Source organism: Agelaius tricolor, unplaced genomic scaffold (assembly GCF_023055355.1).
Source record: "Agelaius tricolor isolate 1412-34295 unplaced genomic scaffold, bAgeTri1.0.p SCAF_5, whole genome shotgun sequence".
NCBI lineage: Eukaryota > Metazoa > Chordata > Aves > Passeriformes > Icteridae > Agelaius > Agelaius tricolor.
In genome coordinates this window covers 34,539,531-34,564,299 of record NW_027269265.1, presented here as the reverse complement: position 1 = coordinate 34,564,299, position 24,769 = coordinate 34,539,531, and the positions used below count along the sequence as shown (strand labels likewise).

Here is a 24,769-nt window from a genome sequence, read left to right as displayed (position 1 = left end):
CGCCATCTTGTACTTACTTGCAGCAAATCTGTCCCCTTGTGCCTCCTCCTGCTGTGCATCTGTCCTGGACTTCCATGCCCTGTTCTAAATAACAACAGTGAGTAGCCAGACCAGAATGGATAATTGCTCTTCCAGGTCTCTGGATCTCTTCTGTGCTGAGGTGTGGGGCCAGGGGCTGCTCTTATTATGGAGCCATAACTGTTATGCAGCATTAACTGGAGTGTATCAGCTGACTTCCAGGGCCTTAGTGGTCTGTGCTGTCCTGCAGGGGACCACAGCCCATTTGCAGCTTTTCTTATCCACTTTTGGCAGCATGAAGCCTGTGCAACTCTCAGACAGGTCACCCTCTTGGTAACTGTTCTGCCCTTTCCTCTTCCATCTTTGTACGTCCGCTGCCTGTGCCTGGCTGAGGTAAAAGTTCTTGCCCAGTGTAGGACTTGGGCTCAGGTTTCTCATGGCAGTTTATTCAGCTGCTTTTGACAGGGATGGTTTGCACTTGCACATGTGCTCAGGTCTCACCAGAAAGCTTCAGGGCCTTCATCGCCTCAGGGGGTATGGGCAGTCACTGGCTATCCTGCCAAAGAATGGTCTGTTTCATCCTCCAGAGAGAAGCTGTCCCCAGTCTGTTTAGACTGGGGACAGCTTCTCTCTGGAGGATGAAACAGACCATTCTTTGGCAGGATAGCCTGGTGTTAGGGATTGTTGCCTTGTAATACCTGGTCTTTAAAGAAGTGAGAAGCCATGCCAGTAGGTAAATCTCCTGGAGGCACATGTCTGCCCATAGCTGCTTGGGCAAAACCAGAGGGGATCTTAAGGGGAGACAAACATGTGTACAAATACTGTGATGTGTCTTATGTGAGCCATAACTGTGCTGCTTTGCTCCATGGTCCAGGAAACCAGCCCCCAGCAGTCTTCTGCCAAAGCCAAATAGCAACTTTGGAGGCAATGTGTATTTTTTTACCTTAAAATTACTTGCTGTCTCACAACTTGTTATTTTACTTCGGTTAAAAAATAACTGGGTGGTTTCTGCAAGCACAAACTAAAGCATGCAGCTTCAAATGGATACCAGGACCAATCTGGCTGTGTAATTATATTGCCTATATTTAATCTCTCAGAAGTGTTTGGCAGATGCTTTAAATTTCAGATATGCAATCAATATCTTCTTCTCTGAGGCTCAACTACCATGTTCTTCCCCCACCTTGCTTGAAATACACGAAGTCAAGTCAATATACTTGGACGGTACAGGAGTGATCCCTGCTCAGTGAGTGTATATCTCTATCTATATATACCGATGGAGACCTCGTAGAGGTGTGTGCGCGCGTGTTACATGCAAGACGTGCTCTGCCTTTATTTATTTTGGAAAGGGTTTGCCTTGGTTTCGCCGTGCCTCGCTTTAAACGATCCGAAAATCCCCCCTGGATTCAGAGGAATAAATATGCATGGCTTGTAATTCTGTTGCAGCGCTCGCTCCCAGCTGATAGGTGACGTGGAGTTTGGAGGCTCGCAGATTGGCTTTTTGATTTGGCTTCTTGCTGCAGTTGTGCAAACCTCGCTGGCTCCCAGAAATCAGGCTCAGCGCTTTGCCGTGCACCGTAATGCTGGGAAACCTGCACCGAGCCCCGATGGTGTGAGCGCGGGAGCGGGGAAAGCCCAGCAGATTCAGTGGCAATCTGGGGTACAATCCATTTTCTCTTTCCCCCTCCTCCCATTCATCTCCGTCCTCCTCGCCCTCCTCCCTCTTCGCCAAATCTCCCTTCCCTCCCCAAACTCCACCGCACGGAGCTGAAGATCAAGGCTGGTGGATTTATCAACATTTTACCTCCACCCCCACCCCCTTTTCCAGATGCACCTCCCCGCTCTCCCTGACAGCTGCAAAAGGGAGCACAGGTTTTGTAGCGAGCGAAGCAACTCGGACTGACATGCAAAGGCGAACCCCCCCGTACCCGCACACACCGTCGGTGAATCACCGGGAGATGCGATGAGCTCCCTTTAGGAACCGGAAGGATTTGTGTTGGGGAGTCAGTGGAGCCCCCCCTCCCCATCCCCCAGCCCGACCCTCCAAAAAAAAGTCAGGAAAGCCGCCAGAAAGGGTAAGTAAGGGGGTGCCACCATCGCTCCGTGGGAGACGCGAGGCTGGCGGGCAGGTGTCCTGCTGCCAGTCGGGGCTCCATGCCTTGCACGCGAATGGCCGTGAGCGGGGGGTGTTGAGGGGTGGGGGGACGAGAGCTCTTTGCAGGCTCATTTCCCGGGATAGCGGGGGGAATTAGCGTTGCCCAGGCGCTGGGAGCTCGCTTCATTCCCGCTATCTTCCCGGCGCCGTGGCGGCTCCGTGCCCGTTTGTGTGTGTGTGTGCGTGTATGTGTGTGTGAGGGGGGATGCGTGTGTGTGCGCTGCGGAGGGAGGGAGGGCTTTGCCTACGGCGCGGAGCGGGCGCTGCGGGGTGGATGCGCGCCGGGGAGGGAGCACCGGGCCGGGCCGGGCGCTGCGGGGCCGGGGCCTGGCGGAGCGGGCGGGCTCCGGCGGGGCGTGCGCGGCAGGAGCTGCCCGGTCCCGCGGCACCGCGCGCGGCCGCCCCGGGATCCCTCCCGCCGCCGGGCGGGGGTGCCCCGGTTCGGCGGCGCGGCGCGGCCCGCAGGGATGCCGGGGAGCCCGGGGGGGTGGTTCTGCCCGGGGCTGCCAGGCGGGGGAAGCGGCTCTCATGCAGTGCTATAAATTTCCTTTTTTATAATTCCCCCCCCTCCCCCCCCCCCCCCCCCCCACCACTCCCCTCTTTTAAATTTCCTTCTTATTTTTAATTTATTTTTTTCTTCCGCCGGGAGAGGCCGGGCCGGGCCATCCCCGGCCGTGGGGCGGGGGCGCCGGGGCCGCCGTCCTGGGCAGCTGTCGCGCTCCGTCCGCCGGGGCCGGCTTGTTTACCCCGGGTGTCAAATATAGCTGCTGCGCCAGGCGCTGCCCTAAATAGGGCAAGGGCCGCCGGCAGGCCCGCAGCCCCCATGGCAGGGGGACAGGAACTCCGCACACACACATGCACACGCATGAGAGCTGACCTAAATGTGGGCTGGTTTTACACTCTACCTGTCTCCCAGCCTTGCTTCAGAGCTTTATGTTTTTTCACCTGTGTCTAAGTATTGATCATCCTGGGCGAGAGATGAAACCATTGCAGTTGGTTTTGGGGTTTTCTTAACTATTATTCTAAAACGTGACCGTTCACAAGCATGGTCATTTCCCCCTCTGCCCCCTCCAATGGAGCTGTAGTTTAATGGTTGGGTTCCTGACTTTTTTGGGTTGGTCCTTGGCTTGTTCTGGGGATTTTACCCTAAAAATCTATTTCAGATTTAGGGGAAAATGCTCGAGGGACAGTCGGAGTGAAAAGAGGTGCCTTACACACATCTTCCCCCTCTTCATGCTTATATGTATGTTCCTTTAATTCCACACATCTCTTTTTAAAGCAAAAGAGTGATTTTTTGGAGCTGGGTTTTTTTTTGTTTGTTTGTTTGTTTTTTAATTTATTTTATTTATGGAGATGACAGGGTTGGAAGACTTAGGTAACAGTCGGTAGCACCTTTCCATTTTAGAGCACACATCTCATGGCCCCTGGTGGGAGGCCCAGGACAGCAGAGCTGGCTTTAGGGGACACAAGACACAGGGAGGGGACACAGAGGCCTTGAAGGTGCTCTGTAGGTTCGGTGCAGCAGGGAGAGGCATCGCTCCCCTGCGGCACCAGCATTTCTAGGGGGTCCCTAATCCTGCTCCATCCACTGCTGTTGGAAGCTTTTGTTTACCCTGATCATGGTTTAGCTGAGAAAGTCACATTTGGTGCTCATGTTTGTGCTTCTGTGTTCAACTGGAACGAGACTTGCTTCCTGAATAGAAGTAGTGATGTTGGAAAAGAGCATGTCCAGCTGCTGCCGAGCGCTGGCTGGGGAAGAGTGGGAGCAGCCCAGGAGCCCTCAGTTCTGCCATGAGTGTGCAACATGAGGCGAATTGGCTACCCCGCATTGTAAATAGAAGGGTGTAGTATCAACCAGTGTGGGGAAGGAGACGACTGATGGGTATAGAGAGCCTTACACAAAACGTGCAGTACAGCAGTCTGGTTTCTTTTCCTTAAAGCCAAATATGAGTCCTGCTCTAATAAGGAGGTAGTTTAAGCATTGCTTAAATGCCCAAGGTAGGACAGACTCTAGTAATCCCACTGCTGAGGTCCTAAAGGGAGGGCAGTGGAAATGCAAGTAAGCTTGCTATGTTTTTTGCGTACCTCCAGTGTGCTGCTAGGCACATCTCAGGTCCTGGGTTTCATTTGTATAATGAATGGTATTTTTCTTCCTGGGTGGGGATTTGGTTAGCATATGGTTACAATAACTAGTGGGTGACAGGGTGTGAGAGGGAAGGCAGATATGTAGCCATCCTAACACCCCTCTGCACTGCACTTGTTTTTGCAGAGATCCTGCTCTTGCTTTGCAAAGCTGCCACCTGACAGCAAGGCACCTGGGATGGCAGGTGCCATCATCAGGAGGGAATAGTCCTTTCTGTTGCCCTGGGCAGTGTGGGAAGCAGTCTTCAGCACCCAGAACAGAAGATCACATGTGGAGCAGTACCAAGCACAGCCTGGATCATGCATCGTTCTGTGCTCCATAGGTTCTTGCTGGGCCAGTGTAGAGCAGGAGCTGCCCTGTCTGATCCAGTCAGACTGGAGCACACTGTGCTGTTGGGAGTCATGGGCAGTTGTTCTTCATGGCAATCCTAGGATGCTGAAGGCACTGCTCCTCAGCTTGGCTGGCTTGGAGGAAGGAAAGAGGTACCCACGGATGAATCCACCCTTCCTGCTTCCTCTGCTTTTCTCTGAAACTGGTGGGTTTGAAGTCAGAGGAGGCTGGTCCAAGCTTGGCAGATGCTATGGTATTGCAGGTTGGACAGGTAGAGAGATTGCTAAGGGCTTAGGCTGACCTGCTGCTGTGTTGTGGCAGATCCCTTATTTTTAAAGGGTCGTTCCTGTGGGAGGCATCCTCTGTCCCCAAGGCAGGGCAAGGCCACAACAGCGTGTGTCAGCACTTTTATTAGAAGCCAAGTGAAGATGTATTCCCTTCGCCAATATTTTCAAGCGAAGCACTATACAGATAAATGGTCTGTCTGTCAGGGTTTTGTTTGCTTGTTTTAAACAAACAGCATCAGTCTCCTCCCCTAAGCTTCCCCAATGGCCAAGTGGCATTGACAAATAGTTCCTTGTTCTTTGTTGCTGTCATGTTTCAGATGCCTTTCATGTGCTTCACAGTTAAAAAGATGGCTTTGATTGCTGGCCAATTTTTTTTTTTATAAACCAGGCAGTAATTTCTAATTCTATATTTAAAAAAAAAAGTGAAGGAAATTAAATTACAATGACAAAAACATCTTCTTAATAGGGAAAAAAAGTCTCTGAAGCCAGGAAATTGATAGTTGCGATGCTCCATCTACCATCACCCACTGTGTTGAGGTATTGTGGCATAGATTAATGCTATTGTTGATTCACTGTTTAGATAATGGTAACTCCTAAAGGCATCAGCCTGGTTGGGGGCCCATGTTTCCAAGCGCCATACAGATGTTTAGTAAATTACAGTCTTTGTCCTGAAGAGTTTCATGCATTGAGAAATACATGAGATGATAAGCTGTTCTTGGGGAACCTTTAAAACACCTGTATTGCTGAGCTTGTGGTCCTGAATCTGCTGATTTCAGTGATGTGGGGTTTGGGGCTGAAGAGGAGGCTCCTGGTCATGTCCCTGCTTGCCGGCAGAATGGGATCCAGGAACCACCTCAAGTCTCCTGCAGCTTCAGTGGGCTTCTGGGCTGCTTGAGGTCTAACACAGTATAGAGTGTAGCTGGCTTCTCTGCCTCCCCTCTGCCTTAATGCTTTAAGCTGCAAGCTGTGGTTGAGGGCCATCATGGATGTGAGTGCATGAAGTTCACCATGATGGCCTCCCAACCTCCCCACGAGGCCCTTCTGTCACAGGGTTTTGCAGGCATGACGTGGCAGGGATATGTCATGCCATTCTGAAGGTAGCACCACCACCCCATCTTGGTAGTGTCACAGTGAGACCCAGGTGCCGTTGTTCCTGCAGTACAGCATCATAAAGTAATTAGCTTGCCCCATAAGGCACATTTATAAATAGGTGATTATCATGCCCCCATGCTCCTTCAACTCTCAATTTTCTGGTAATTCTGTCTTTAAATCTGCTTGCTGGAGCCTTTGATCACACAGCTGAGCTGTCATTGATGTCTCTGACAGTTGACATCATGGGAGAGAAGGGAGCTTAGGGCTCTTAACATTTCTTTTATGACAGCTTGTTTTCTAATGAAACACTCCAATGAGGATTTTCCATCATAATAAAACAGGGAGCTCTTCCAGAGCGCTCAGATTTAGGGAGAAGATTCTGTTTCTATTCACTAGCAGATTATTTCAAGGCTACAAAACTGAGCTTGCTCTGGTTGCTGCCTTCCTGTACTCTGCTGTCTTTTTACCTAAGCCTCCTAACTCAGGACAGCGGCAGAGACAGCCAGGTCAAGAGCAATCAGAAATACTAAATATCCTATGCTGCTGGGCATGTTTTGCAACCAGTGAGGTGCCAAAGAATTTTAGGAACTACAGACAGATGAGACTGCATTGCCATTGCTTTCATCTCTCCTCTCCTAGGCTGGTACTTGGAGGCTGTCTCAAAGCAAACAGCAGCATCGCAGAATAGAGTTTTAATCAAAAGAAGTGTAGTGATGCGGGGATGTACCTGTGAGAGGGCACTTAGATCTGGCTGCTGAGGTTGTGTTGAAGGTGACATGTCCAGGAGTGAACGTGGGACTACAGTGCTGACAACAGAAGGTGCCCTGCCAGTGCATTCATATGCTGCATGCTGGTGAAAGCTGGTTTTCATCCCCAGAGTAGGGGCAGAAGCAGGGAGGGTTAGAGCATGTCTGCACCTCACTCTGGATGTGTCCTAGCTCACCTCGATGTGAGTAGTGCTAGGAGAGAGTCTATCAGAGTCCAGGCAGGCTGTGAAATCCACCACTGCCCCAGGGCCACAGCTCCCCGCACACAAATTAGCGAAGGCAGCACTGCCTCTGCCATGCACAGGTGAGGGTACTTGGAATACTGCTTCAGGTCTGAAGAACCTGTCCTTTTGCTCTCCATACTGTTTACTGTCAGGAAAACTTGTCTTGGGTGATTAAGTCATGAATGTCTTGGTATACCAACTTGAGGGAGGCCTTCCTTGTTGGGGAGCAGTATCTTGATGTTGAGCTTCAAGTTCACCTTAATAAGCACCTTAATCCTCTTCTCTGGTTTTGGTTGGGATTAGGCAGTGACTTGAACACACATGTTGGTTGGGAAAAATGGAGACAGAGATATGTCTCTGCCCTTGCGTTGCAGGACAAGGCTGTTCAATGGTCTGGGAGGCGTTACAGGATTCACTGCTGCAAGAGGCAAACCTGCCTCTGCCCATACAGCTGATGCACTTGCCATGCTTCTCATCTGGGCCTTGTTTTCTACAAATTTCCCACCCTGGCTGCTTGTTTCTGCTCCTGTCCCACCTCTGCAGGATGCTGGCACAGTGGCACGTGTGCCCAGGTGGTGGGTTCTGCTTGCTTTTCTGCCAGACAGATTCCTGGTCCTTATTCATGCCCTAGCCATGCAAACAGTTATGCCAATAAAAAGGGGAGAGCTAGAGCAGAGTGGTAACAAATGACCAGAGGTGGAACATGTTCAGGTTGGCTTAAGAATCCCTGCTTCCACCTGTGAAGCTTCTGCCTGAATTGCCTGCAGCAGTTAAGGCTTGGAGTTGGTTCAGCCTTGAAGTCTGTGCTTGATGAAACGGATAGTATTGAATGCAAATTAGTTGCAAAGAATCTAAGAGTGATGGGGTCTGCGAAGCACTTTTAAAGCTATTAAGAGGCACAAAAAGCAGGAAAAAAATAGAAAATAATTTTTAACATAAAATCATCCCAAGAACATGCACAGGGGTTTATCCTGATTAAAAAAAAAAAAAAATCATCAGAGTCTAGGCCAAGCTATTTCTCAGATGCAACATGCCAAATGGACTCAGGTTTTTCAAAAAGAGAATAAAATGGGAACTTCCCCTCTGCTCTCTATTCTTTCGAGTCCCTTGAAAGCTTCACACTAGCACTCAGCACTTCATCAACAGCCATCTCTCCATGTTGAAGCCTCCAGACTGCATTCCCTGGCAGTGCAAGTGGGAGCAGTGCCAACTGTTCTATTAGGTTTGCACCCACAAAACCCACTAGCAAGGGAGGACCTGACTCTTTGTCCCCAAGGGACCGCAGCGGGCTCAGTTTGCACCGCTGCCGTGCACTCACCAGGGTGCTGAGTGTGGACTCTCTCTTGGCCAGTGTGAGAGTCCTGGGGAGGCTGCTGGCCGCGGTGCTAACAGGGCTCTGTGTGAGGACACAGGGACCAGAGTGAGGTGGAGCTCTCAGTGTTGCTGTCTTCAAAGTGTGAGGGAAGGTGGGTGTCTGTGTACTTTTCCTTTGTGAAGGATTCTGATGAGGGATAATGACTTATCATGCTTAATGCTGCTGCTTTTGCTCTGGCAGTGCCTAGACAAGAATGAGCCTTTCAAAGCTTGTGTCATAGGAGGCAAGCAGGGGGAATGCTGCTGGGGTTAGCCATGATTGGATATTCTCCCATTTGAGAATTTTGGAGATGGGTGGACTAGACAATGGCCTCACACAAATTACCACCCACACTGACTTTTTAAGCCTAATTTTTTCCTTTCATTTTAACCTTCCAGAGTAGTTTCAGGTTCACTTCTTCGAGTAAATGTTTCCTCTTCTCTTAACTTAAATAATCCATCTTCCCAAAGCTGACCTGACAGATGTTTCCCCCGCAGTGACCCTGCACACACAGCACACTTCATGAAACCCTGGCTTCCATGAGGAAATGCAGCACCAGCAGTGACCCTGCTGGTGTCCCAGCTAAAAATAAAGCCTGTCCCTCCTGGCAGTGTTGGGGTTTGCTTTTAAGTAGGTAGGCAGTTTTACCCATTGGCTGCAATGTGCTCTTGTGCCAGGCAGAAGGCACAGCTTAACCTTCAGAGCATGATGGAGCTGCCTTTCCTCTGGGGAATCACACCAGGAGACTGAAGGTGAGAAGATGCTCTGCTGCACTTGGTGCACCTATGTCACTCCCAAAAATCTGCTAGCTTGCCTGCTGCCTGTCTAGATCCATCTCTTTGCTGTTTGTGCATCCTAGTGAGTCACAAACACCCCTTCTTCCCCCAGCTGTGGCCTTTTCCTGCCTCTGCTTTTCCTTCTTAAATAAATAGATTTCTTCATGATTCTCAGTAAATGCCCCAACTCCTGACTTCCCTCAAAAACTCCATGCCTTCTAGCTTCCCAGGTTTAAGCTTCTTTTGCCTTGGTTGACCACCTCTATCCTTCGGACCAAAGTTAATTTCCCACCAAAGGCTGAGGGAGGGGACGTGGGAGCTATGTTGGGTTGTGCAGTATTCCAGAAACCTCATCTAATTACTGTTGAAAAGAGAATATGAATAGGTGGTCTGGTAATAATTTGCAAGTATCTGTATGGGAGCCAGCAGCTACTAGGTATGGTGGGCTTGGTGCAGTCAACCCAGATGAAGAGTGGTCTTGGTAAGCGGGTTCGGGAAAGACCACAAGGGTGCTGTGGGAGGAGGCGTCGGGGGAAGATCCAGAAATGTTTCTATGTCTGTAGAGTGAAGATTTGTTTTGATACAGGCCTCAAATTCATTGAGAACCAGTTTTATTCATTTGTCTGCTCCCTGAACTCCCACTGCAAAATGGATTTGTTTTAAGGCTTTGTCTTGAAAAGTGACCATCATTTTGTCAAAGATGTTTTGTGCTTGTTCTTTTACCTGTTCATGTCTCTGACCTGAATGCAACACTAATGGTGGCTCTGCCTGGGATAACATTCTTCCTATCCATTGTTCCTCGCTTGCTGGAGTTGGAGGACTGTTGCTTCTGTTTTGGAAAAGCATTTGCCTGTGACTTGTGACAGATGACAGGAGTTCCTGTCATCAGCAACATCAGGATGAGCTGGGTTCAGAGCACAACCACAGACATATGGCTGGGCACGAGAGGCTTTCTGGGCTGAGGCAGGAGGGGTAGGGAGTGAGTCTTGAGAAGGGTGTGAAAACTGGCTGTTTATTCCTGCCTCAGCTGTTACTCAAGTCAGTCCTTCACTGAAACTTGCAGCAAGAGCGGGACCTTGCAGTTTTTTTGCTGTAGCAGGGTCTTAGGAGAGATTTGGACTTGAAAGCAAGTTAAATGCATCTTAGTTTGATTTTTCTCTTCACAGAAAAGGATGAAAAAATAATTTTTGCTGTTGCTGAAGGGTACTCAAACTCCTGAGTAAAACTGATGGAGATATGGGACTACTAGGATCCATGATGGAAGCTGTGCCCCTCAGTGGCAGGATAGAAGCTGTCCTCTCTTTTTGCCCTGGTGGCTTAAATAGATTGTACAGTGAGTGCTGCATGGGATGAGTATGTTATCCAAGCACATGCATTAAGCTAGTGACTCCTGTCATTTTACCTTCAGGATGAGGCACTTCACGTGCTGATCCAAGGTGACAGTGGGCACATGGTGGAGGGGAGAGACTCTAAGCCTTGTGTGCTGCAGTCTGGGATTGTGGAGAGAAGGAGAATATTCTCCTTCTCTTGTCTGGTTTCAGTGCATTTGGCTGAAGTGGTCATCTCCCATGACTCAGCTGCTGCTCCTGTTGGCAGGACTAGTTGTGGCAGATTTGGGGCCAGCATGGAGTATTGGGAGGAAGGAGGAATCAGGGCAGGATGGACAGGAATATAGTTGTATGGGGAAGTAGGTAGATGCGCCCCAGCTACTGTGTGTGATGTGGGTTGTGAAGAAGAAATAGATTAAGTTTTCCTTTTGACGGTTTCTGTTGTATGAAATGTTGCCAAAGTTCCTAAGGCATCTCTTTCAATAGAGTAAGCTGGCTCTGCTGACTTGGGCTCACTGGACCTATGCTGATTTACGCCAGAGAAAATCTGGTCCTAAGTACTCTGTCTCTCTTCTCTCTTGCCAGCCCCCCTCTGATGGTATGCAAATTGACTAGGCTGGATAGTTCTGGTTTTTAAGATGACTTTGTGTAAAAACAGGCTTTTAGAGGGGAGGGTCAAGGGGAGGAAGCTGGTGAAAGTAAGTGCTCTGAATACCAGGAAAATGCTATTTCTTCACTTTGGAGATAAACAGTAGTATGATTATTATATATGTTGCTAGAAAGTTCTTCTGATACATGATATCCTGCATCCAGTTTTCAAATGTTCTGCACTGGTATCTAAGTTAGGACTTGCTGACTGCTGGGAATGGGAGAGTATCATTGCAGACATGTTGGAAACCACAGGGGAGAAGTCTCATCCTTTACAAACAAAGTGCTTTGTTGTATGCACTGCCCCCAAGCTGGCAATATAGGTAATCTTGATTTTTTTGAATCTTCTTAATGGATCGAGTCATGTATTTACCTGGCTTAGCCCTATGACATCTGGGTATGGAATCTGCCTGATGCTCTTGGTAGGAATCAAGAAATAACCTCATGTCTTTCTTTGGAGAAAACTGCAGTAGTCTCTCATAGTCATCTGTTTGATTTTCTGCAGGAATTTTAAATCATGCTTAGGTGTCCAGTGGAAAATCTGTGATTTCAGTGGGTTCCAGGTGTCCAAGTGGGTTAAAAGCTGCTCTGTTAAGCTTCTAACCACCCTTTGAAATGTGGTCCTTTGCAACTCCTTTGGGGGAATATCTAAGGCACATTCAGACCATGGAGGAGGCAGAGGAGGAAGGTAGTGAGGCTGTAATAGTGAGAAAGAAGGATGTCGGTATTGAGGGTGTCTAGCTCCAGACAATATTTCAGATTTCCTGCCCTTGGCAGGACAGAGCGGGGCAGCCAGCCAGCGAGGGCAGACCTGCAGTTGGAACACAAACTGAAAGGAAAAAGGTGAATCAACCTGTCTGGTAATTCTGTAGTGAAGAACAAATTTCTGCCTGTCTTTGCTGTAGAGATCAGAGTGGCATATGGCTTTATACAGCCCATAGGGAAAGCCATCAGAGGGGTGGGGAGAGAAGAAATGGAGGTGGGGCAGCAGATAGCCTGGAGACTGCTGCCACTTACTGTAATTGCCGTAGTGGCTCAGCTTCCACTGTTTGTTGTCCATGTCATCTCTGCAATTACCATATGGTAAATATGACTTGAGTCCCTAGCAAATAACAGAGCTAGTATTAAAAGAGAATCTGTAAACAGCTAGTGAACAAAGAGCAATAAACAGCCCGGACTTATGAAGAATGAATTAATCATCGTGGATGCGAGGGTTTATTTTTTTAAAGCAGTTGCAGAATTAGCAGCTGAAAAAACAACAGATGAAGATATCTGAATTGTCAATAAGAGAGACGTGGGGATATATGGCAGTAAAGGGTGAAGGTGCTGTGTGGAATCTTATTTGATAACTGTATTCAAACTGGGTGAATTTACAGGTTTTGGCACCTCCCAAGTGAAGTGGGAGGTATTTTGAGGATAACCCATAGCTCAGTGCATTTTTCATGCCTCCTGCTGTGCTCAGATCTGCAGAAGCAGTGGGCGTGTTACAGTGTATTTCCCACATCTCAGCTGGAGACCTTGACTTTCTGGTTGAAACTCTGGAAATCTCTGCTTTCATTCTGCACATGGCAGTCAGCACTGTGCTCCTTGTGCCAGCCCCACCGTGCTGGGGGTGCACAGCAAACAGGTGGAGAGGTCTTAAAAAGTGAGCAACACAGTGGGTCTCTGTGCATCAGTCTTGATTTAACCTTCATAACGAGTCCAGTATCTCGTGAAAACCAGCTGTACAGCAGAGCTGAGAGGCAAGTGTTCACTGCCCAGGCGTGTCTTTCCTGCTCCAAAGAGGGAAGATCTGCTGTTGTTTTCGCTGGGAGCAGGCACTGACCTATGGCTCTCTGAGATACCTGTCTGCTTCTGACTGCCTTGAAGATGGAGAATCAAGAGGAGATGAAGATAAATGATTATAGGGCAGCCTGGGCTAATTTATAAAGATTAAAATAAATTTGTGTGCTTTGGCCAAAGAAAAGCTGTGGAGGAGAAGAGCTATTTACAAGTATCTGTAGCATGTAAATCTTAGACAGGGAGGAGAATGGTTGAGAGTGCTCCAAGGACATGATAATGAGAACTAGCAGCATAAATTTTCTTAATTTCATCCTAAATATAAGGAAGATGGCTAAAGCCTCCAAGATAAATTACATCATGGTGGAGTCTCTATGGGAAGTTGTGGAGATGCCATCACTTGGATAATTTAAAACTCAGCTGGACAAAGTACTAGGAAATAATGGTCACAAGGGGAGGAAGGCAGTGGAAGTCCCTGAGGCATGGACCGGGCAACTCTTCTGTCTCTGGTCTAGCTAACTGTGAAATAAATGAAATCTGTGCTAATTAGGCTGAGGGCTTTTCTAATATGACAACAACCACTTGTTTTTGCTGCAGTAGTAAAGATGCTTTCTGAAGTGTAACCTTCTTCTCCTCTCCCCTCCCGGTTTTCTGCCCAGTCTCCCACTTCACCATTTGCTGCTTCTGCCTCCATTCACCTTTTTAATGTTTTCTTTCTTGCTGAGCCAGGAATAGGCCCTTCTGAACAGACTTGTGGAGGGTTTATAATTTCTCTTCTGTGTGATGTGGCATTTTTGGCAAAAACTTTTTTTTTTGCTGCATATAGACCAAAAAAGTAATAAATTTTGTTTTTATTTTTCCTCTAAGAATAAGTTAAGAAATAAACAGGCTCTTCCAGAGGATGGGAGCTAAGGGCTCCCTACCTGCCTACTTGTTGCACCAAATCCAGCACATCATGTGGTTTTTGTTTGTCTCAAATAGGTTTTCTGTCAGAAAACTTGTGTTTTTCTTGACAAAGTCTGGATCTAAAGATGAAATGTGACTACAACACCTCTTTTCTCCTTATGTACCATTTAGCCTGCCTCTCTGTGCAAATAACTATGGGCTTTGAGGCACAAGTGCACTTGTGCTTGTTGACAACAAATCCTAGAGTCTTTAATTGTAACAGTTACAGATCTGTCACCAGAATGCTAAAGAAATGTCAGAATTGCTGTTGTCATCTGTAGGATGCTGTGAGTCACTAGGTGATAAGTTGCACTTTGATGGTGGCACCTGAACCAGCAGTATAATATGTCTATGAAGCAGGAGCAGTAAATAACACACCCTGTGTGCTGCCACGGGCAGTACATAAAATGTCTTTCAGTGACAAGAAGTTTTCCTCACACTGCTGAAATGATTTTCCCCTTCCCCTACTGTTCCCCAAATGGTCTTCACTACTCTTTATAAACCAGCAAGACAGTCTGATGGAAACCAGTACCTTGAAGGCTGCAGCAGAGGAACCAGTGTCTGGTGCAACCCCGTGTGTTGTCAGGTGCTCCATGTTTTGTCTCCTTAAGCTGCAGTCCATGGAAGAGGCAGGGGAACCACCAAGTGTGTGACCAAGTAACTCCACTTCTTTATTTCCCTCAGCCTCCTAAACCTAAAAGGGAAGATTTTCAGCATCTTCACTGGGCCTTTCACATCATGAGCATAAGAGTCTGGAGAATGTGGCTGAACCTTCCCTCTCATTTTGGGACCACTCAGTCACTGGGAAGAACAGGGAGTTCACCTGTAAGGGGATACAAGCACCTAAAGGCTTTAACTGTGTTTAGAAATGTTGAAAGGACTGATCCTTGAAGGTCAGCCTCTAAATGTGCAATGGAGGCTTCCCAGTGACTTCTGAAAGGCCACAACACTGACTTTTTGCCAAATGCACATGTGATTGTCACTATGGCACTGCAGTGAGCTTCAGGTGCAGTTTGTACACAGGATGAGTTTGCTCTGGGTCCCTGTACAGTAACAGCAGGATGTGGTGGCCACAAGCAGGCCTGGACCCCATAGCTGTGCTTCTTAGTCTCTTACTATGTGGGTGACTGAGCACAGGCACAGGCTGACCAGAGGGGTTGTGTTTGAATATCCTCAAATGTATTTTTTAGTATGTTTTGAATGTATTCAAAAGCCAGCTGTATGTGGTCCTGGGCAATTGGCTCTAGGTGGCCCTATTTGAGCCAGGGGGTTGAAGTAGATGGCCTCCAGAGATCCCTGCCACCTCCTGTGTGAATTGCCTGCTTAAAAGTCCTGGAAAAACAACAGTGAGATTTGTGTAATATTCATGAAAAGAAAAAGCCCTCATCTATATCTGAGCAGATAATGCTGCCTTTTCAGCAGGAGCATGCCCACTACTAATCTGTATGTCAGCCTAAATACTAGGTTTTGGGGTTTGAATGTAAAAGAGGCTATGGTTCTGGGGGAAAAAAGAGCAACTCTTGCTCTTTACCAGGCTGAGGAATCTCAGACATGGATGTGTATGGGGAGCAGAAGAGCGAACCCATCGTGGCCTCAAAGGAGGCTGCACTACCACACACCATCAATAAGGACGGCTTTTAAAGTGTGGCTGTGGCTGCCCACTGGAGGCTTTCTGCAGTGTCTGCCAGCTCCTGTGCATGTCTGTGTACAGAGCTGTGTTGCAGCTCCACTACCCATATATCTGTCTGTCCTATACAGATGTTCTTTAGGTCAGGTGTGAGCAAGGAAATAAAATGCCTGGCCAGTCAAGTGCAGTCAGTGGGGTATTGGAAAGGGACAATTAAGTACAGGCATCTTTATGGGTTAGCTATTTATGCCCCTGCTTTTCCAGGAGCATCATGGATACTAAACTACAGAAAAAACAGTGTGGACTGGTTCCCCAGGGCAAGTTGAGTGTTTGGAGGTTGCTCCTAGCTGTACACAGACTTGTGCTCTGCTTGAACCAGCCCCTGGGATCACCAAATGAACTGGATCTCATCACTGCAGCATTTCTATAAGGAATTAGTAGACTTCAGTTGTTATGTCAATTTACACCCATTTACCATGCTAGAATGGTGGGTATTGCTCAAATTAGAAGGGACACCAGCTTGTAAATACTAAAGACTTGCTAAGAGAGCTGGTAGCTTTTTTTATGGTAGCTTTTTTTTTTTTTGCACCATCTTGAGCAAAAAGAAAGGCTGCTTTTGACACATACCAAGGGGATTAATCCATAGGCAGCTAATTCTGGGCTTTGGCATGTTTACTGTGAAGTGCAAAGCAACAAGCACCTACAGGTCTCTGCAATAACTTTTCCATGGAGCCAAACTGTGGGGATCTGTCAAGGTCTAGACATGAGTTATTGTGCTGTTTCCCTCATAAAACCTGGCTGGTACAATAGTACAGAGGTAAACTACCTCTTTGCTGTGTCATAATCTGTGTAAAGTCAGTTTGGGCTCCTTGGTTGTGCTCATTTCAGATAGGCAGGCATGTGCCATTAGTCTGACAGTTTAAGGCCTGGTCTGTGTTGGAAATTTGTACTTGTCAGACAAAATGAATCTGATTACACTGCTGTGGCCTTTGGCTTGCAGGTAAATCTTAACTTGCATTCTGGATACTATTCTTGTAGTGATGAGCAAGGGGCTCAATAGCATTTCAATGGAGAAAATTGAAAAATAGGCTTTGTTTTGTATTAAATATTTTGCCATGCTTTTATGCTGGAGGAGGGAGGACTGTGCAGTAGGTACAATACCTCCTCTGCAAAAAGTCAGTCATTTGTGTTCTTTGGCAAAAAGGCTATAATTTCAATTTTAGTTCATGGTTGTGAAAACCCCTGTATGTTCAATCAAAAAGCTTTTGTGTGCTTTGGAACTGAGGAATGTGAAGTCATGTTATTAAGCTGAGCCTTATTTCTGTCTCACTCAGCTTTGGAGCGGGGCTGTGAGATGATGCTGATAGCAGTGCTGTATCTGCTCTGTGCTGGGACAAATGCTTGCTAAGTGCACCTTGAGCCATCTCTGCCTGGCTCCAGTGCAGCACCCACGCCTGAGTAGGGCTCACCCCATGCTGAGATCTAATCAGCTGCCTTTTCTGGCTAGTCACAGATGTACTCCCATGTCTCATTTGTGTGGGAGGTGGGAGGAAGAGGAGAAGGAGCGGGAGGTGCCGGAAGACTTAATCTTATTTCCAGGTCAAATCCAAAGGCTTTTTTGATGGTTTAAGGGGCATTTTGCCTAAATAAGAAATTAATAGGGACTTAGGGGGTTGCCTTTGGTTTTGTGTTTAATGAGCAGTGATATAGGAACTTGGTATGTAGAGGTTACATATCAGTCATCACTGTGTTATGTTGCCTCTTGATTTTATTTCTTGTAAATTATTCCTTTTGAAAATATTCTTACCTTTAGATTCATGAAAGAAGTTGTATACAAAAAGCTAAATTATAAGGTATCAGTATACCCTTGCCAGCTTTATGCCAAATACAAATCCACAGGAGACAAACCATCAGTCTTCTGAAACTCAGCTATTATAAAATATCATAGAATTTATCTCATAGAACCATAAAGTGGTTCGGGTTGGAAGAGACCTTAATTGTGACAAGTGTGGTCCATACTACCCTCTAGACTGTCTTCAGAAGGATTTCAAGACTCATCTTTTTATTTATGGGTTCTATTTATGCATTTATAGATGATGTGGCCATTGTCAACTCTTGTAGAAGGAGTGCCTTCCACTAAAATAACTATTATGTGTTTTCCCAGAGCCTTGCTGTTGAATGCTTGCTCATCCTGGTGCAGTGATGCTCACAGCACTTTGTCTCTCTTTTGCATTGATTGATTGCTTTGAACTTACCCTACCATACAGGGGGCACTTTCTGGTCCCTTCACTACCAGTGCCCTCATTTGCATGTATTCAATTTGGAAGCAGAGACTTGTGGGAGAAAATTATGTCTGATAGCAAAGAGATGGTGGAAATTATGATCCTTGTGATCACCCAGTACCAACTAACTTTCTACTGTTGCTGCAGCCTCCTGCTGTTTGCATCTTGTAGGGCCAGGGCAGTGACAGTGCTAGAATGACACCTTTCTGTGCCAGATGTGGATGTGTTTTGTTGCACTGGTGTCAGAGGGGTGACACCATGACGCCTCCTGAGTGCCTAGGAGTGTCTCAGGATTGTGCTGCAAGGCCACCTGGAGGCCTGGTGCTCAGAGCAAGTCTCATGCTAAAGGTTGGCTCCTGTCATAGTCAGCCCTGCTGAGATCAATGCCACTGCTTAGAGGAGGAGTGGGGAGTATCTGCTGCACTCCAGGCAGGCCAGGAATTCCCTCCTCTGGTTTTTGGACTGAGTTTAGTAGCTATACTTTAGGGAGAACTTGCACCTTGTGTAAGCAACCTTGTTGACCTGAAGCTAGAAGAGTGATTTTTAATTCTTCTGTCCTCTGTCACCTGAATGTCAAAGCATTACCTCAATGTTTTCTTAAGACCACTTTTAAAATTTAATGCTTTTATTCTGTTATAAAGCATTTTTGCAGCAGTTCTCAATAGGGGGGTGACCATAAGAATGCTTCACTGTATTTTTCAGTTTGGTTAGGTTGCTGTTTTTCCTGTAATGAACATATATTAAGATCTTATTAGACAGCATGGCTGTGAGCAAAGTTCCTGTTGATCCCACTGGGAAGTTTTATCTGTGGCAAAGAATTGTAGGATCAGGTCATTATCGTTTCATTTTAGAAAAATGATTGTGACCTCTACTCGATGTCAAAGCAAATGAAAATCAGTGAAGAAAAATGTTCCCAAATTCTGAGATTTTAGTCTGCAACACATAGCCTGAGTTTGGAGATCCTAACACATAAACAGAGGCTGCCCTGGCAGAGATTGTCTTTGAGATAACATACTATTAGTTTGATAAATAATGGTAAAATTACCCTCTGCTTAAAATCAAATTAAAAATTTAAGCAGAACTGGCAAGGTCCTGGAGTGTGTCGAGGAGTGCCTAGCAATAGAAACCATCATGGCATTACAGAAGGTAGACAGTGTTAATTACAGAAGTTGTTTGTCCCACAGAGAAGGAGGTTGGTGGTAGGAGTGATTTATTTCAGAGGGCATTTACTCATTGCACTATTCCTAGACAAGGCTCTGAATTTAAGTGATACTTAAACTCCTAAATAATGTTTGAAACCAAATTTAGGTGGTTGAGTCACGTATATGTTTTTGAAAGTACTCCTGTCTTTCTGTCAGCCATTTCTACATGGCTGATCTTGGAAGACACAGCACCTACTGGATGTGGTACAGTTAAGTAGGAGCTGGGAGCTGAAAGTGTCAAGAGGTTGGTGGATACCTGCCAGCAGCCGCAGTATGGAAAAGGATGATCTGATGTGCCTGGGGTGTTTTTGGAGCTGCTGTGCTTGTGCAGCTGGTCTCTGTGTGCACCTTGCGTCAGAGGCACCTGGAATGCGTCATCTTTGCTGTTGTGTGCACACATCTACCTGGCAGCCCAGAGATCTTGGGCTTGCTCACAGTCACTGGCCTGCACATGTTCACTGGCCCTTTCTCAGGAGTTTCCTAACACCCTGCAGCCCGAAATCTAGGCAGTACTGTGCAGAGAGGGAAGGAGGAGAAAATGGAGCATCAAACTGAATCTGAGTTGTATTTGCTGGGCAGTTCAGTCCTCGCTGTGACCCTGAGCTATGCAGGCAGTGGGGTGTTTTAGTGAGATTTCAAGGCTGGGGCTGGGGCTGTCTAGCAGTCCTCACTGGGGCTGATGTCCTTCTCATCCCTGGGAGCTCAATCAGGCACCAGGGCTGTGGGATACCAGAGGATAGGTAAGTAGGCATTGGAGTGGGAGGGTATGTAGGCGAACATGGGAGAATTTCACTTTTCTGAATTAGTCCACACAGCATGAAGAACTGTATTATTTTTTAATATCAAGGGTGTCAGATATGGATTTGTGATCCTGATACTGCATAATCAATTCTCTTCCCTCTGCTGTGCTTTGTCAGGAGCAGTTTTGTTCATTTGCAGTCTGTGTTCACGCTTTCTCTCCTGTTTTGCTGTCTTTATAGATTTTTATCTGAAAGTTGAAAATGTTTTTTGTTGATATTGGGAAGATTGCACCTGCTTTTGGAAATAGGCAAGCAACACAATATGATGATAAAATAGGCATTTGAGATGCATTTATTACTGCTGATAACACAATAATGTTGTCTGGAATATTTACAGTTCAGAGAGGAGGGTGGATCTCCTCAAGTGTTCAGGAGCTAGTTAATCTCTTTGAACTGCTGTCATCTGAAGTTCAGGCATCTTCCTATAAACTGCCTGACTGGGCACCCTCATGAGACAACAGAGAGAGGCGTGAAGGGACATAATCCCTTCTGGAGATGTAGATCCTAAATACATCTTTTGGGTCAGCACAGGGTGGGACGGGAAGGATCGCTCCCTGGAAATGAGTCTCTCCTCTGACTACAAAGGGAGCCCAAGAGACTTGGTTTGACTTGCTGCTCAAGATTTGATAGTTACAGTAAGGGAAATGAATCCTAGACCTGCTCATTTGGCAGTACAAACCTCAATGAAAGTTAGTGGGAGTTAAGGCTTTTGAACCTTCCAAGTGCTGTAGATAATGCCACTGTTAAGGTTGATGTTTCCTGTGAGGTACTTGCCTGTGTCTGGACTCACAAATGTGATTTGTCAGTTAAGCTTGAGATCAAATTCTTCCAGAGGCCCGTTATGAAGGAAGAAGAATAGCATGATCCATGATAATGTGAAGGGTTCAGAATCCAATTTTAAATGGTGCAAGCCCTACAGCAATGTAGTCTGTAAGTAGTAGAAGGTATTGTTGGGCAGTGATATGCCAAATCTATGTGCTACATCGATCAGCTCCATTGTTTTTGTAGGGTATTTTAGGTTAGAGATTACTTTCATTTTAGAAGATATTTGAAAATACATCAATTTCTTAGGGATGCAGAGGGAATGTTAGTGGGTATATGCATTTTGCTCTGTCTTCTGAGTTTCATGAGCACAACTTTTCCTAAATGTGGCATTTTTGTAGGTTTCTGTGACCATTTAAAAGCATGATTATTGATGTAAAATGTGACTGTCCAGATGGCAAAGGAGAGGCTAGTGATAAATGGCCTTTGCCACTTTGCTGAGCATGAGTCTTCTGCCCTATTTCTGAGTTGATACCTTTACCTTCTAACATGGACCACCTGTGCATCGGAGCTTGGGGGAGCCATAAGACTCTTCTGCAGACTCTGCAGCCTGTTAGGAGGGGCTGTTTGTGGGGATGATTTTGTCACAAAGGTACTCCATGATTTATGACTGAATCACATCCTACAAATGGACTTCATTTGGAGATTGGTCACTGGTCTTAAGTAGTACTTTTTGCGTTGCTAGAGACTGCTTGACTTGTTGTATTCCCTGGGTTCTGAGTCAGGGGTGTCCTTAGGTTTGACAGCTTGTGCTGAGTTGAAATGCCGTGCGCTGGGGATCACCATAGCATCACTAGGTGAGTGGTAGTGGAGCGTTAAGTTCTCCTGTTGCACATGATGTAGGTCAGGAATGAGCTTATATATATATATATATATATATATATATATATATATATGTATACACACACACATGCACACACTTTTCCTTTGAATTACTTTTCTAGCAGTTGATCTGCAGGGCATGTAAATGCTGCAGTTTGTTAGAGTCCCTGCTAAATACCTTCTTCAAAGTGGCAGAGAGACAGCCCATACATCTCTACCAGTACTCTTCAGTGGTGAGATACTGAAGTGCGTTTGGGTAAATGTTGCATCTTCCTTCTCTCTCATGCTTCCCTCCCCCCTCTCTGTTTTGTTTGTTTCAGGTTCTTGGCCTTTTTGGATCTACACAGTGGAAGCTGCATCTTGTGTATGGCGTGGTTAAGCTTGCAGCCTGTCACCTCGGCCTTCCTCCATTTTGGGCTGGTTACTTTTGTGCTGTTTTTGCATGGTTTGCAGGTGGATGCTGGCCTGACGGGAGACTCAACCAGTACAGTACAAAACAGCTCGTGTTCAGGATCTTTTGACTGCAAGGAGGGTGTTATCCTGCCAATATGGTACCCAGAAAACCCATCCCTTGGGGACAAAATTGCCCGTGTTATCGTATACTTTGTAGCGCTGATCTACATGTTCCTTGGAGTCTCCATCATTGCAGATCGTTTTATGGCATCTATAGAAGTCATTACATCACAGGAGAAAGAAATAACAATTAAGAAACCCAATGGAGAGACCACAACAACCACGATTCGGATTTGGAATGAAACTGTTTCCAACTTGACCCTCATGGCTCTGGGCTCCTCTGCTCCTGAGATCCTCTTGTCTCTGATAGAAGTGTGTGGGCATGGATTCATAGCTGGAGACCTGGGGCCATCTACAATTGTTGGCAGCGCTGCTTTCAATATGTTTATCATCATTGCCATCTGTGTCTATGTGATCCCTGATGGGGAAACAAGGAAGATAAAACACCTGAGGGTTTTCTTTGTCACAGCTGCATGGAGCATCTTTGCTTACATCTGGTTGTACATGATCCTTGCTGTCTTCTCTCCAGGTGTGGTTCAGGTTTGGGAAGGCCTGCTCACGCTGTTTTTCTTTCCACTTTGTGTCGTTCTGGCTTGGATAGCAGATAGACGTCTGCTTTTCTACAAGTATATGCACAAAAAGTACCGTACTGATAAGCACAGGGGCATTATCATAGAATCAGAAGGTGATCACCCTAAGGGAATTGAGATGGATGGCAAGATGATGAACTCTCACTTTCTAGATGGGAACTTAGTGACTGTGGAGGGGAAGGAGGTAGATGAATCTCGCAAAGAGATGATCCGGATCCTAAAGGACCTGAAGCAAAAGCACCCAGAAAAGGACTTGGACCAGCTGGTGGAGATGGCCAACTACTACGCCTTGTCTCATCAGCAGAAGAGCAGAGCCTTTTATCGCATTCAAGCAACCAGAATGATGACAGGAGCTGGCAATATTCTGAAAAAACATGCAGCTGAGCAAGCCAAGAGAACCACTAGCTTGCATGAGGTACAGCCAGAAGAACCCGAGGAATTCATCTCCAAAATTTATTTTGACCCATGCTCCTACCAGTGTCTTGAGAACTGTGGTGCTGTCCTCCTGACAGTGGTGCGGAAAGGAGGGGACATGTCCAAGACCATCTATGTGGACTATAAAACAGAGGATGGCTCTGCCAATGCTGGTGCTGACTATGAGTTCACAGAGGGGACTGTTGTCTTGAAATCTGGGGAGACCCAGAAGGAGTTCTCTGTGGGAATTATTGATGATGACATCTTTGAGGAAGATGAGCATTTCTTTGTGCGGCTCAGTAATCTCCGTGTGGTGGAGAGTGAGGAACCTCCAGACCTCAGTAACTCCCCATACCCAAAGGCCATGTTGGCTTCTCCTTGTGTGGCCACAGTGACTATCCTGGATGATGACCATGCTGGCATCTTCACATTTGAGTGTGACATTATACACGTCAGTGAGAGCATTGGTGTGATGGAAGTCAAAGTCCTAAGGACATCAGGTGCGCGGGGTACAGTCATAGTGCCGTTTAGGACAGTAGAAGGGACAGCGAAAGGAGGTGGCGAAGACTTTGAAGACACTTACGGGGAGTTGGAGTTCAAGAATGATGAAACTGTGTAAGTACCCCATTCATTTCTGTTCTTGGGTCTAGTTATGGTATTTAACCCCACATTTTGAGTCCATTACAGGTGAATGCTGACAAGGGACAGGCTCCTTTTCTTCAGCTTTCTATCAGTTTCCCTACTTACCTCTATCAGGCAAGAGCTGACAGCAGGATTTAAGAGCTCAAAGCTCTTGTCCCTTCCCTCTTGGGAATGACAAACTGAGGCTTAGAAATACTGGGGATCAGGGATAGGAAGAAAATATATCATTCTCTGAGGTCCTGTAATAAAGCTAAGGGTTAATGGAGAGTTAAGGTAGAGAGAGAAGGAAAAAGATGAGGTTTTACTTGGCTGGGCAAATACGGGAAAGCCTCTTTTTGAACACCAAACATAGGGAACACAGAACTTTATTGCAATCCCTAGATTAAAGGTTCATAACAATTATTCCCAGGCATGCAAGGGCTGCTCAGTAGTCCTTGGGTTTTATTTTCACACGAGCGATAATTCATACCTGCGTCCCTAAGCTTGGTTGTGCAACTGGCAGGTCTGTGTGGCAGCTAATTCCCAGCACAGGCACAGCTGCAAAGCTATTCTGCTGAACCTGAAATCCCTGCAGCCTTTATGACTCTATAGTCTACCTGTATGCCCTACATCACCTTCTCTATGATCGCTGTATGTCTGTTCATTTGCTACCTGTGGTTTTTCCCCCTTATAAAATACTGTGGCAAATGGCAATTATGGTCTAAAGCATTACAGATCACAGCCTGCCCATGTGGCTCCATGACCCAGTGTTTTCATACAGAATAAAGAAGGGAAGCAGCACCCATCCTATTAATTCAGCTTTTTTATTGCATACTAAGTAGCTGATGCTAAGCTAGGAAGTAATAAAGACCAGAGAGGCGATAATGTCTAATTGCTCTAAGTACCTGTTGTTAACAGAAGTGAGGAATGAGAAAAGTCCCTTAGTTGAGCAGGGAGAAGGACAGAGGTGTGAGCCTGGTGCTAGGCTAAGTGCCTAGTTCCTTTTGTTAAAACCTAATCACTTGACCTATCACAGGAAGAATTGTACAGGCTTGCATCTGACATCAGAGAAAGGAAATATTTGTACCAAACCTCCCAATACTGTGCCCAGAAGGATGTTAATATATTAAATTCTACAAAGCAGGGATGTCCTAATTTGATAGGCCCTTCTGTTTTAGCCCACTAAACAATTTAATCCAGCTAATATCCACAGTCTTGATGCTTGATTATAAG

At 46.4% G+C, this 24,769-nt stretch overlaps 1 protein-coding gene across 7 annotated transcripts in view; it reads left to right on the top strand.

Annotated features, from left to right (window-relative positions):
• Positions 1–1,524: 1,524 nt before the first annotated feature.
• The window catches only part of SLC8A3 (solute carrier family 8 member A3), a 113,423-nt gene continuing 90,178 nt past the window's right edge, over positions 1,525–24,769 (top strand). For 4 of the 7 annotated variants that reach the window (XM_071427180.1, XM_071427179.1, XM_071427177.1 and 1 more), the window contains exon 1: positions 21,719–23,530. In XM_071427180.1, the coding sequence (XP_071283281.1) occupies positions 21,765–23,530 (1,766 nt within the window). In that variant the 5' untranslated portion in view covers positions 21,719–21,764. Of the gene's footprint in view, positions 2,091–21,718; positions 23,531–24,769 lie in introns of those variants that run through there. The other 3 variants (XM_071427181.1, XM_071427182.1, XM_071427186.1) reach the window with 3 other exon arrangements.